This window comes from Podarcis raffonei, chromosome 8 (genome assembly GCF_027172205.1).
Source record: "Podarcis raffonei isolate rPodRaf1 chromosome 8, rPodRaf1.pri, whole genome shotgun sequence".
Classification (NCBI taxonomy): Eukaryota; Metazoa; Chordata; class Lepidosauria; order Squamata; family Lacertidae; genus Podarcis; species Podarcis raffonei.
In genome coordinates, this window is record NC_070609.1 from 40,101,366 (window position 1) to 40,116,138 (window position 14,773).

The following is a 14,773-nucleotide window of genomic DNA, read 5'->3' on the forward strand; positions in this document are numbered from 1 at the left end:
CACCATTAAGCTGAAATGTGTAGAGGAAAGAGGGAGACCACAACCATTTGTCACCCCCTAACACTTTTGATCAGGATTGTTAGCAGATCTTGCCTGAATCATTTCCTGCCCATGCTCCCTCTCTTTTGACAGCCCCAGATTAGTCCGTGTGGACCTGACTCAAGGTGATCCAGGGCTGCCGTGACCTAGTCCAGGCACATACCAGATCAGCCTGAGTCATGCTGATTTTGTTCGGGACCTGAAATTTGTCTGGACCAAATACACAGCCCTCAAAAATATCTGTAAGTGAAATAATCCAATAAAATAGTCCTATTAGTTGTAGCACCAAACAACTGGATGGTACTAGGTTTAGGAAGGCAGATCTTGATGTCATGGATTGGCTAGATGCAGAGGAGATGTGGGAGGCACCAGTTGGTGAACCCCTAAGGAAAACCCCAGGGAAAGAAGGCTCAGAGTGAGGGATTTGGTGGTGGGATGACAGGAGAAGAGGAAGGAGGTGTGGTGGAAGCTGAAGTGGTAACAGGGTTTAGTGAGTAGGGAGAGTCTGTGGCAGAGGGCAGTTCAGAGCCAGAAGCAGAGGCTTGTGAGGAGGGGAGCCAAGAGGCTGATATGAGTTGGGCTGGTGAAGAAACCAGGATGTCTTCCCCTCCTGCTGTGACCAGTTCCCCTCCCCGCCCCTGGTCTCCCAGGACCAGAAGAGGTATGAAGAGGGAGGAGCAGACACAGACATGGCGATGGAGATTGCTTGGGAAGTACCCAGGGGAGGAGGAGACTTAGGTAACTGTGCGGAGGCGGGGACCTTCAGTCCACACAACTGCCTGAAAGGGGCAAGATCTACCGGGGTGTGTTGCTGTGCTCACTAGGCCTGGCCTCCTGAGCTGAACTTGTTTCCTTGAATAAAGAGTTAATTTCACTGACACATTGTGATTTATTGCTGACCTGCCTCTGATTCCCGCTCCTGACACTTAGCTATGAACCTCCACCCGCAGATCTAGATCTAAGTAAGTTTTCCGTCTTTTTTTTTTAAAGTGCAGAAATTGGTGCTACCATAATCTCTATTAGAATAGAAGAAGCAATTCATATTGAATTGACATTTCTTACAGAACTCTCCTATAAATAACCTCAAAAGACAGTCCATTAATTAGCCTCCCTTGGCTTAATTAAAATGCCATATATCTCTCTGAACAGCATGCAGGATGAAGGGAGCGATAGCAACTGCTGGAAGAGCAGTGAGGAGTCCTCCTTCCACTGTGATCCACAGCGGCTTGAGCCTGATTTAAAAAAAACCCCAGCCACCTAATTTCCAGCAGCTGCAGATATTTCCTCACCATACAAGGGAGTGAAAAATAAATAAATAAATCACTTTGCAGAGTTGGCTTTTAGAAGTGAGGAAGGGAAGAAGTAAATCCTTTTCTGGAGATGATAAAGCAAAACTTGTGACACAGTCCATAAAACCTGAGGAGGAGAAAAATAACGATTGCGATTTTGGCAAGGGCAGGCACTGAAAAGCTGCACATGTAAAACAGGATTAAATTGTAATTTTGATTAACAAGCCTTTGCAAACACAAGAGAGAGATTTCACCTGGACCAACAGGAGATTTGAGGCACTTGCAAATACCTGCTGAGGGTAAGCCTAACGCAAGCCTGCTTGCTGGACGCTAGAAGGTTGGTTTATTTATGCCGTGGCCTTTCAACTGAGAGATTCTCAAGATAACTTAGAAGAGGTTGCAATAGTTAGGGGGGCCACCAATGTGACACATGTAGGCACAGTGTTGCCCTTGAAGTCTTCCCCCAGCAGCAACAAAGCCTCTCAGCTCCCGTCCCATTCAGGGGCCTTTTAGAGCTGAAGGAGGAAGTTGGAAGAGTGATGCTAAGAGAACATGCACAGAAGTGTGCATTCTAGACAGGGATGGGCAAATCCCTGAATTCTCTCTCTCTCTTTCTCATTTCCTCATTTCTCCAGTCTTAAGTTCAGTTCTCCACATTTCCATGCCAGCGTATCTTTTTATTTTAAAAAGTCCTTATGAAAATGAACCAGCATGTTAGTGTGGATTTCATAATCTACGCATTTATATCTCTGCGTAGCATATGATTTTTTGCACACATTACTCAGCGAGAGAAATGCATTGCAAAATTCGGGAGGATTGCAGAAGGTGTCTGCGTTTCAGTTTGTGCATTGTTTCAGGGAGTGCAAATTAGGCAGCTTCATCTTTAAATGAGAACTGAATCTAATTCCTTTTCCATCCCTAGCTGGAAAACAACAGCTGAACATGGGTTACGTGAAGAAGTGTGCATGCACACGAAAGCTCATACCAAGAACTAACTTAGTTGGTCTTTAAGGTGCTACTGGAAGGAAAAAATTTTTTTGTTTTGACTATGGCAGACCAACACGGCTACCTTTCTGTAAATGGGTTACGTGTGTTGACATATTGGTAAGAGAAGTTTAATCCTGAGTGGGTTATGTGATCCCTAGGTCACTGTAGGTGCAATTACTATCAAGTGCAGGTAAGCATTTGCCAGATGTTTCTGTTGTGCCTTTGGGCCAAGAGTTTATTTTTAGCAAAGTACATAAACATCTGAAGATAAAATATGTATCCACTACCTCTCTCAACTTGATCTCAATCTCAATGTCCTAGTTAAGAGAATTGTCTAGCAACATTAATTTCCCCACTTCTGTTTCCTACCTCGGTGTAACAGTCTGAGAAGTACAATCTAATCTACTTGTGACTTGGGGGTTGGGGTTCGAGAAGCACTCTGTCTGTTGACCGAAAGCCTCCATGTGTCACAAAGACAGGCAGGCCAGCCTCACCCCTGCGATGTGAGTCTTACATGACCCCCATTCATACAATCAACCAACTTGTGAAAGGGCTGTGTGTGAATGGAATTGACTAAAGGGGTGCCCAGAGGGTTCAGCAACCTGGTCCAACAAGTTCTGCTATTGTATATTCTCTATGTGTTGTGCGTAAAGCCCTTTCAAACCTTGGGGGAATGGCATTCCAGTCACATATACTTTTTATGAGTGTGGAACTCACCAGAACCCCTCTTTCCCCCTCTTTTCTCAGATATGAGGAGAGGCTTCAGCAAGAGGTTAAATCCCTGGCATTTCAAGGTAAAACTGGGAAGGACCCCTGTCAGAAATCATGGAGAGCCACTGCTGGTCAATGTAGGTCAGGGACAGGGAACCATCAGCCTGTAGGCCAATCTCAGACCACAGAGGGGGTCAAAATAGGCCTGTGAAGCTATTTCTCAAAAAACATGCCCACCTGCCAATCAACTGATGTCACTTTGATGAGGAGTACAGACATTCTTCATTGGCTGAGTGTCAGCAGGATTTAATCCCTGCTCATCAGCTAATGAGCAGGGGTTCAATTCCACAAAGACACAAGGCCAGAGAGGGCTCTTATTATTGGATTCATGCCAGGATCCAGAGAAATTCCTTCTCAAGAACAGGATGACACAATCTGGAGCCAACTATGTGAACATACAGAACTGCTGCAATAGGCTGGGAACAGGAACACACAGCTAAAGCACAGCACAGGGCTGTTTGAAAGCCGTTTTGAAAGCAGCCCTCTGCTGCTCTTTGAAGCTCACTTTTGGAGGTTTAAAGAGCAGTGCAGGGCTGCTTGCAAAAGGGCTTTCAAACAGCTCATACTGTGCTTTGAAATCCCAGCAATCATGGCTTCAGAGCACAGCAGCACCTGATGTCATAGCGATGTCACATTTGGCCTGGTGAGGTCAGGAGATAATGGTCTGGTTTGCCTGCTAGGAAAGATTCCCCATGCCAGATTTAGGCAAGACAGTGGAACTTCTCAAGTCGAACGTAATCCGTTCTGACTTCCAAAATGTTCGAATTCCAAGGTGCGGCTTCCAATTAGCTGACAGCTAGGCTTTTTGCAGATTGGAAGCCATGGAAATTTGGAAAACCGGAACACTTACTTCTGGGTTTTCGACATTCAGGAGTCGAAAGGTTCAGGAATGGAGCGGTTTGAGAACCGAGGTTCCACTGCACTGAGCTAGGCGAAGTACTGGGCTGCCTATCTTATATGGATAAGGCAATTATATATTTTTTATTTTTGTCTGGATGAAAGCTCAGACACTACAGCTGGGGTTGCCTGGATAGGTAGCTCAGTGGTACAGCATCTGCTTTGCATGTAGAAAGTCCCAGGTTTAATCCCTGGGGTTGTCCCGTTAGTGTGGACAATAGTGAGCTAGATGGACAGATGGTTTGATTCAGGATAAGGCAGCTTCCTGTGTTCATTTAGGGCTGAAGTGCTGCTGCTGTGCATGTGGGGGCACTCTCCTATAGCAACCCACTTTCTTTTCACTTACCATAAGCTAACAAGGATAAAATGTGTGGCCTTGCCTTTGCTGGAGGTACTTGGAAAGGGTCTGGTCAGCACTGCTGTTAGAAAATGTGCTCTGCATGCAAAAGACACGGGTGGCGCTGTGGGTTAAACCACAGAGCCTAGGACTTGCCGATCAGATGGTCGGCGGTTCGAATCCCCACAATGGGGTGAGCTCCCGTTGCTCGGTCCCTGCTCCTGCCAACCTAGCAGTTCGAAAGCACCTCAAAGTGCAAGTAGATAAATAGGTACCGCTCTGGCAGGAAGGTAAACGGCGTTTCCGTGCGCTGCTCTGGTTTGCTAGAAGCGGCTTAGTCGTGCTGGCCACATGACCCGGAAGCTGTACGCTGGCTCCCTCAGCCAGTAAAGCGAGATGAGCGCCGCAACCCCAGAGTCAGCCACGATTGGACCTAATGGTCAGGGGTCCCTTTACCTTTATGCAAAAGATCCCAGGCTGGGGAAAGCCCCTATATAAAACTTGGGGACAATTCAAAGCAACATGGAACGATGGTCTGATTCCATGTAAGGCTGCTTCCTGTGACTGATTTTAAATAAGAAGGTCTCTTTTTAGGTATGAGGTGTAACTCAGCGGTAGAGGACACACTTTGCAAGCACGAGGTTCCAAATTCAATGTCTGGTCTCTCCAGGTACGGCTGGGAAGGACAACTGTCTGAATTGCTGGAGATGCTGCCAATATGTCAATGAAATACTGAGCCAGATGGATCAATGGTCTTGCTCACTTTCCAATTCTTATTCTTATTAAATATGTACACCACCCTATACTGTAGATCTCAGGGCCATTGACTACATACCTAAAAATGTTCCTACTGAACACAGGCATGCCAATGCTGTTATAACCAACAAAGCTGATTGGGAAATTTGCTGAGCTGCCAAAAGATAAGATACTCACCACATAGTTCCTTCGTATCCACGTTGCTTTGAAATAAAGAAAAGAAAGACAGGAAAGAATAAGAACACACAAAATTAGAAGGAGGGAAAGTGGGAGCATAACTGCAAGAAACTGAGAAAAAGTGGAGCCAGAACAAGTTCACTACCAATGTTCAAAGATGTTATATATTGCTGTTCTCAATAAAACATACATTTCAAAAGCCACACGCCAGGACTTTCACATCAAGCATTCCTGATCCAATTGTAATTAAATACACTGAATTGCACTTTGCACATAGTGTATTTTGCTTTTGTTGTTGTTAACAAATGAATGCAATGAAAGGTAATTAGTGTATAGTAAAATCTCATTTATGCAGATCATGAAAGGGACAAATAGTACTTTCAGGGTTATGTTTTAGCTGTGCATTCCCTGCCTTAACACAAATTAAATTCTGCGGACAGAATCACACAACTTGATCATATCTACATAGTTTCTCTCATTTTGCATAATATTGCTATTTTGCTAAATTTATTGGTATATTAGCTAGTCACAATGTAGCCTAAATATAAGGAAGAACTTTTTGATGCTAAGAGCTTTTCAACAGTGGAATGGACAATCTTGGAAGGTAGCAGGCTCTCATTTAAGTTTTTTAAATGGAGGTAGGCTGACCATAATTCAGGGTCTTTTTCAGTTGTGATTCCTGCATTGCATGTGGTTGGACTGACAATTCTATGTTTTAAAGAATTGTCTGAAATGCCTTATCCAGCTGCCTCCTTGACTTCTGAAATTTCATCAAGCATTGTCCACATCCTTTCAAGTCTCTTTTTGCAGCCAGAAGGTGAAAACACGCACTCTGGGATGCAGAGGCAGTAATGACCTTTGAATGCCTCATAAAAGCATATATATCTACGCAAGCTTTCCTGGACTCTGCCTCTTAATTTTTCATTCTGTTTTGAACATTGCTGATTTTATCTGTGGAATATATGTTTTCTGTTTTTCTTACATTTTTGGAAATTGTATTGCTTATTATCTGTACTTTTAAATGTGAACCACAGAGATCTTTTTATTATTATACTAAACTGTATGTTTTTAAGTGAATAAACTTTTTTCTAAAAAAGAAAAGAAAGCTGAGATTCTTAGCAAGCTGGTTTGTGGTTTTTGCTGAATTTCATCTTTGTTTTCCTGCGCCACTGCAGAATTATGTCATATATGCACCTCTGGGTTATGGGTGCTGCTAAGACAACATTTGAGCTTTGCTCTTATGGAGGTTCTACCCTGAGCCCTGCATGGAGCTGTCCAAGGTCCTATTAAAATCTTGCCTGTGTACTGCTGTAATCATCTCTCAAAACAGCAAGCAATGAGTCACAATACAGAAATGCCTCTCTGGCTGCACTGCTTTAGAGTTCCTTAGTTCATTTAGTCATTCATTGAGTCATCCTTCATCATCAAGATCTTAAGGTAGCTTATAGCAACTAAACAATAAATACAACAAAACCACATAAGCATTAATGGGAATATTGAAGCCAAACTATTACATTAAAACCACAGCAGTGCATCTGATGTTGAGCAGCATCAAACATTCCCAGATGCTTAAGGAAAAGAGATGTATCTTAAGGCTCCATTGAAAGTTCAGCAGTTTTGACTCCAATCAAAATTCCTGGGGGATTCCCGGCTGAAGCGCCACCACTAAGAAGACCTCACACTGCAACACCCATGTGTTTCATCTGTCAACCAGGGTCCCTCAGCAGACATTAAGGCTGTGAGTGGCAAGCACCAGAGAGGCATGCCTTCAGTTTTCTGGATCTATACCACTGTCTGACATGTGCAATGTATATCCTCTTGTCTTTAATTTGCGCTTCCTCTTGCACCTCTGTCATATGCTCATATATGCAGAACAAACCTTCTATGGATGTGCTAACCAGTCTATTTGTCACTGAGAGCCTTACAGCTTTATTGCAAATGCTGCCACTGCCTTGTAAGACAATAAAAAAACCTCCTCCTGTCCTAGAATTTTCATTTTACTCGTTTTATTTATATGCTAGAGAACTGTTTGATTAACTCAGACTCATTCTTGATTTGACTGATGGGTCAAATTTTAAGTGGATTATGGAGAAAGAATAATTAAAAAGCCTTTCATTGCTGGAATTTTTAAGGCTGCTTCATAAATTCAGAAATAACTTATGGTGCATTCTTTCAGACTGCTGGCATGGGGTCAATTCCTAGATGCTTCCCCATGTCAAAAATCCCCAGCAAATGAAAACCTTGCTCATCAGGGAAAGAGATAGCCTAAATTCCTTCTCTCTGTGAGTGGTTGTAGGATTGAAGCCTAAATGTATTTTTTCATAAAGCGCAGATTTTTTTTAATGTGCTGTCTCTCAAAATATGCATTTTAAAATTAATTTTGTTACATGTTTTTGAGACAAGAACTGTGTTAGAAAATTCAGGGAAGTGAGGAAGCTGGCAGATAACCAAGTTCTGATTTGCACATCAGTCTGGAGGTGCTGATAATGTCAACTCATTCACAAAAATCAAATTCCTCAAGTACCTCTAAAGCTAAAGGATTAAAGAAAAAGGCTTAACTGTGACTTGAATGTGCCCAACCCAAAAGAATCAAAACCCTTGTGTGTTTTTTTAAATTTAAATTTATTTTATTAATACCACCCTTCACCCAAATATTTGTTTTGCTGCAAATTAGGCACAACAAAAGAAGTACTATAGGGTCTGATTTAGCGGTAAGTTTACAACAGGGAGACGGAATTTCTGGTCTGCGGGCTTACTTTGGCCCACAGGCTGTTCTATTCAAACCTAGGGCCTGAGCCCTAGGTCACATATGATGTCAGATGTGAGAAATTTCACATTTTCTCCCACTCCCTCTTGGAACTCAAGCTGGGCTGCAAAGGAAAAGCATTCATCTGCATTTGTAAAAGAAGAAAGGAAGAATTTAATGTGTACGTAGAGAGCACTTCTAATTAGTTTAAGTCACCTGATATCATGGTGATGGCAGGTGATTGACAGGTGGGTAGCCTTCCCACTTGCCATAGTGGCCAACATGGGGTGGGCGAGTTCAGGATTCAGCATGCTTGCCAGATCCTGTTCACCGCTCCTGGTTTCCAAGACGCAAGTTACAAAGTTTAAAACAATCCAAGTTTTTTAATCAACCAAGCCAGTATAAAAAGGGATAATAACCTTCCCAATTTTCTGTTTTCATCTTAAATGCATGCCAGCCTTCCCCAAGTACTCTGCGGGTAGATTTGTCCAACCTGGTGGCCTCCAGATATTGATAGACTCCAACTCCCATCAGCCCCAGCCAGCATGTGCAATGGCCAGAGGTGATGGGAGCTGGAGTCTAGTAACATCTGGTGGGTCACAAGTCCTTTGCCCTTGATTTAGATGCTCCACTACATCCAGGGAACCATGGTCTATCTTCTGACCATACTGAAATATTAGACTCTGAAAACAGAAGGTTCATTGAAATTGCAGTCCCAGTCTAGATATTTAGCTGGCCTGTGCATGTCCTGTTTCAAACTGAATTCAAGGTATATTTTTCTCAGAATGAGGCCAACCAACTGCTTCCCTTGGCACTGGATTTTGGATTAGCAGATGTTCCTTATCAGCTAGCTGAGCAGCAAGGCTATTCTCACCCGCCTTTGGATTTTCTTCTCATTTCTAAAATATAGTTTTTATCCTGATAAGGCTTCCAGGATAGTATGTGATTGACAGCACTCTCTTGCTGAATCAATTCCAAGCCATATGTTTCATTCCCCCCACACACTTTGGCTTAAAACAGGGCTGGCTAACCTATAGCCTTTCAGTTGTAGTTGGACTCTAGTTCTCATGAGCCTCAACCAGCATGACTATGATCTGGAATGGTAGAAGTAGCAGTCCAGCAACACCTGGCAGGCCAAGAGGTCAACCATCCATTGCGTAAAAGTTATGTCTTTGGGATCTAGCTAATATTTAATAATCTCTCCTGAGCCTGTTCTGGTTTCCCAAAGCCTGATTTTTTTTGCAGGACTACTGAGAGTTAATTTCCATGAGCATATGTTACTCTCAAACTGATGCCACTGAAATGCTAAACATGCAAAACTTCCTAAATAAAATCTAGCCTACTTTAGCTGAGAGCAGTTCAGAGCACATCAGGAGCAAGTAATTGCTTAATCAGAATCCTAACCAAATTTATGAGGAAGACAGTGTAGGCAGAAAACAGAACACTACTTTCTGAAGAGCAGGAGTAATTGAATGTAGATGCAAGTTAATTGGACTTTTGATTACAGAATATCACCTGCAGTTTAGTGTACATCACCAAACTGCACGAAGCAATGGACTTTTCTACTTGGTTTTATGATGGATGGAACCACTAATTGATGTATGTATATTGGTCATATGTACAAGAATGCCCTGGAAACACCTGGCTCAGGTGTCAAAGGCCAGGGTAAAGAAGTATGTCTTTAACATTTGCTGAAAGCTGTATAGTAAGCCCTACACATCTCTGTGGGGAGAGAATTCCGTGATAAGGGCTGCCACAGTGAATGTCTCCTTCTGGGCCACCACACCCTGAGTTTCTGAGGGTGGTGGAATAACCAAGAGGGCTCACTCTGCTAATCTTAACACTCAGGAGGGTCTGTGGGGAAGGAGGGAGTCTTTAAGGTATTTGGGGCAAACTAGCAGCCATCTTCCTAGGAATACTAGGTTCCATTTGAACCAGTGTCTATACACTTGGGCTGTGAGCTCTCCTGACCAAACAAGAGACCCCGTCCAGAAAAACTGAGGAACCTCATATGAACAGGGACTTTAAAACCACACAATGTATCACCCCTATCGAAAAATGCTTCTTGGTTCAGAGATAGGTCTGCACCCTTAAAAAAGGAACATTAAACATTAAAGTTTAATATATAAAGGTATATTAGGTGTATTAAGTGCATATTAGGCTAGCACTCAGCATGACTACAAATTCACTTTCAGTTTAATCAGCATTCCTGTTAGCATACCTAATTAAAGCATTTACTGAAATCATAACCGTGATTTAATGGAGAGAATTATAAAGACCTTTAGAAAAACACATTGTTAAAAACAACTGTTATATAATTCTGGAGTTCTCAGCAAGGAAAAATATATCCCCCAAGGTCACTAGCTGAACCTTGATGTTTCTTCTGAAGATACATACTCTCAGGACCGTACGTCATCTATTAAATTGTGAAATTAAAGTTCCTGTTTCTCAAAGATATCCTCCCCTGCCCCACACATTCTATGGTCAAAGTTCAAAAAATTTGGTGTCTATGCCCACATTCACACCATATGTTAAAGCACTATGATGCCACTTTAAACAGTCACACTATTTCCCCCCAAAGAATCATGGGAACTGTAGTGTGTTAAGAGTGCTGAGATTCCAAACACCACCAGCATGGCCAGTGGTCAAGAAGTCATAAGACAGGAGTCATATTCAGCAACAGCAGTAGGGCCAAAAGTTCCCCAGCATTTCAAGACTTAAGTTCTCCATAAATATATTTTCCTAGGCCTTTTCATTCATAAAATCGAGCTGTGCTGGATTTTTGTTTTGCTGGTTTTAAAGTAGTTCTGGAGTATTTGACTCTCATTTTATGTTATTGCTTTACTGTTTTGATTTACCCCCCTCCAATAGCATTTTGTATTAGTATTTGCAAATAAGCAAATAAATAAACAAGCAAGCAAAGAGATCATAGATAGATGATAGATAGATAGCAGCAGCCTAGGGAACAGAATGACAATTAAAAACAAAACAAAAAACTACAAAGATTTTACAAGAGGAAAGCACATCAAAGGCTCTTCTTTAATGTGTGTGAATCTCACATGGATTATGTTCCCACAGGGCTGTTCAAAATGCCAATCATCACCAGATCAGCATCAGCTGAAACTAATAAGCTTTCACTGCAACACCCCCCCCCCAAAAAAATAGCAGTTTCACTGCTGCAACAGCAGCTGCTGCTGTTGCAGGAGGCAGGAGGCCGGTTGCACTGTAAAAAAGAACCCCTCCATCACTGTTGCTTTCCGTAAGGGATGTCAGAAAATTCCAGCAAAAACAGAAATGGGATGGAAATTAATCTCATGAATATGATTGATATTGTTATTGTTGCTTACAGTCTGCAAATGATGTGTAATGGATTATACCCCCCCCAACCCCCCCCACATTTGTATTGTTTTTCTTTTGTATTGAAATGAATGGGGTTGAATAACTTAATGACAATGTGAGTACATAACTTATTTGATTTGCATAATTAAAGGCATAAGTTATGTAATTTCACCACAGTGCACAATGAGATGAATAACTGGGCGAAAGACAAGGCTTGCCACCCGCCCCCCTTATTGTTAACAATCTACTATATACAGTATTTTGGAAAGTGCTTTGCTTGTTATCTCTGAGTTCAGCCACCTCTTGAGAAATTGTCATTCCTGAGAGGAAGGTGGTGGGCACTGTCCACCATTTTGAATTAAGATGGAGAACTGACACATTCTTTTGGTGTGACTTCACCCTACACTTTGTTTGACTTTGCTTGTCTCTTGAGATATTGTCACCAAACTTGGTACAAGGGTTCCTGAGGTGAGGCAAAAGATGATGTCACCAGGCACCATTTTGAATCAAGATGGCAGACTGAAATGCCATTTTAGTGTGACTTTGGATATTTTCTGACATAGGTTTGGCCTCCTCTTGAGATGTCCCCAAACTTGGCATGTGGGTTCACAAGGAGGGAATGGTGGTCTTCAATGTTTGGATGACACACACCATTTTTATTAAAGATGGCAGACTAAAATGTGAAAAATAAAACTATGTCCCCCATTATGCCTTGATACACATTGCTTAAGCTCACTAAATAAAGTACAGTGGTACCTCAGGTTAAGAACTTAATTCGTTCCGGAGGTCTGTTCTTAACCTGAAGCACCACTTTAGCTAATGGGGCCGAGGTACTATTTCTGGGTTAGTGGAGTCTGTAACCTGAAGCGTATGTAACCCGAGGTACCACTGTATTCCAAGTTCCCCAGCAATGCATTATCTTTATTAGGACCAACCAAATAGTAACAGACGAGTGAGCAAGCTTTTGAGTTGCTCCAATCTTTTCATCAGAAGTTGATTGGAGAATTTGAAAGCTAGTACACTATTTTGGTTGGCCTTAATAAAGTATTGCCTGGTTGAGAATGTTTGGATTCCCCTTATGGGCAAACCCAGCTACCTGTGATTTTTGTGTGCACCATTTGATCGCAGTCAGAAATGTATGTTAAAAAATAATAATGTATCAACCTCCAAAACAATGAAAATTGTGTATAGAATAGTTTATGAGTAGCAAGAGAAAGCTATATGTAAAATAAATGTAGCTGTAGGCAAAAGTGGTAGCCAATATTGTGAAACAGTTGCAACATTTGCGCTAGACACCTTAAATTGTCCTGGATTGCATCCAGTTTTGTACTTCCTGAGAATACAAATGGAGAATTTCTCACAGATGGCAGCTTATAGGCTCTTGGTTGATTTTTCAAAACTATGCGAATATTGTTCATCTGGTATAGCTCTTCTACAAGAACATAATCAATGGTGCTCTGCCACAAAAGTTTTTGTTGCTTATATTTTTTTGTTTCAAAATATAAAAAGGCAAATATAAAGGGATAGTTCCAAAAGATAAAAGGAGGTGACTGCAAGTTACAGCTGTAGCAACATTTTTTTTTTTTTGGACAACTTTAGCCACAGCTTTTGTCTACATAGGTAGTTTTTCCTTTGATATTCATACATCGTTTTTAGGCATGGTTTTCGCCCTTTTGGGGGTCCCTGCAATTTTTGTTTGTTCCTCTTCCTTATTTGGGGGACCTACTCCTCTCTTTGGCTTTGGGGGGAATGTAACCTATTACCATGTCACATGAAAGAACTGTGTCAGGTGTGTGTTTGCTGTCTGCTCTGTTTGTAATTTATCATTTACCTTTTTGTAAGAAAGCTCTTTCAGCAACAGAGCCACAGCTGTTAAGCAGCCTAGCAGAGGAGCTTAGTTCTAGGAGGTTATTCTGGTTTGATCTAACGAATGAGCTCTGGCAAAGGACCCAAAGCCAATTTGTTCCTCCACTAGGGTGATTTTTCTTCCCATTCATGATGGGGGGTGGGGGTGGGGGGAGAGGGCCAAGCCTCTCTCCTATCTCCCACCTGCTGGGCTTATGAAGTGGCAGTTCTGTTATCGTACACCACAGCCTTAGGTTCGCTCTGTTATCTACTCTTGCATCAACTTTCGTTTGCTCAGGCTGTCTGTGGCACACAGCACAGCATTATATCTGCTCCTTTCCTTCTCCTAAGTGTAATGCAAATTGAAGTTTTATATTCTCAGTTAATAGTTGCTCGAGGGTTTCCTTAAATAGTTTCTGTGCCCTCAGGGCCATCTCAAAGCCCAAACCCTATCATTCAAAACCAAGAGTAATTGCATTTTCTTCATTTGAAATGCACAAAACGTTTCACATTATTAAATATACACGACTGGTGGGAGGGAGGGAAGCGTTGACCTGGGGTGGGTGGGGAGTAGCAAACCTCAGATCCCAGGGCTAAACATAGATCTCCAGACCTTTCTTTTTCTGGGTCTCAGACTCCCACCAAGCTGCTCCTTAGCCTGGCCTCACCCCTCACTAGTTTCCCTTTTGCACACACACCCTTGAATGTTTTTGCCCGGCTGGGATGTGCCCTAATAATGCTTGCTGGATGAAGGATGCATGCTAGCATGTGTAGAAGCTAGTCTACCACACAAAGGTAACATTTACATTTGTTGCGCCACCTACTGGCCAAACCGAGCACTGGGAGGGTCTATAGAAGGCGCCACACACCTGGCCAAGGCATATCTGAGGACACAAAATATTGTAAAACAAAATTTATATCCTCCTTCCTCGACTGAAAGCCTTCTAAGCAGTCTACAAAGGCAAACTAAATGATTCATTAAAAATACCAGTAAAAACAAACACCAAAAACAAATGAGCACAAAGTTTAACTGCCAATAAAATAAGCAGCTTAAAAACAATTATACCTTACAAAATGACATGCCTAAATAGCAGTCCTGAGTAGGCTTGCTGAAACAAAAAATAGCTTTTAGCAGGTGTGGAAAATAATGCAGTGGAGGTACCTGCCTAATATCAATACACAGAAAGTTCCCAAGAGTTGGTACCTCCACCACAATGAGCGATCAATTCTGTGCAGGTACAGAAGCGTTATTATTAGGTGGCAGTTGTAAAGTACCACTTCAGTTGCCACTTCAACTGAAGCAGTTGAATGGGCACATATGGGCTAGTAAAGTTGTCCCAAGCTGCTGAAGGCTTTATATAGTACAGTGGTACCTTGGTTCTTGAACGGCTTGGTTCCTGAACAAATTGGCTCCTGAATACCGCAAACCCAGAAGTAAGTGTTCTGGTTTGCGTATGTTTTTCAGAAGCCGAACATCCGACATGGCTTCCGCTTGAGTTCAGGAAGCTCCAGCAGCCAATTGGAAGCCGTGCCTTGGTTTTTGAACCGTTTTGGGAGTCGAACAGACTCCTGGAACAGATTAAGTTTGAG

General features: G+C 42.3%; 1 protein-coding gene across 1 annotated transcript in view; it reads right to left on the bottom strand.

Annotated features, from left to right (window-relative positions):
- The window catches only part of NECAB2 (N-terminal EF-hand calcium binding protein 2), a 144,986-nt gene that overhangs the window by 71,483 nt on the left and 58,730 nt on the right, over nt 1-14,773 (bottom strand). Inside the window, exon 4 of the mRNA XM_053399512.1 lies at nt 5,254-5,279. Within this exon, the coding sequence (XP_053255487.1) occupies nt 5,254-5,279 (26 nt within the window). The remainder of the gene's footprint in view (nt 1-5,253; nt 5,280-14,773) is intronic.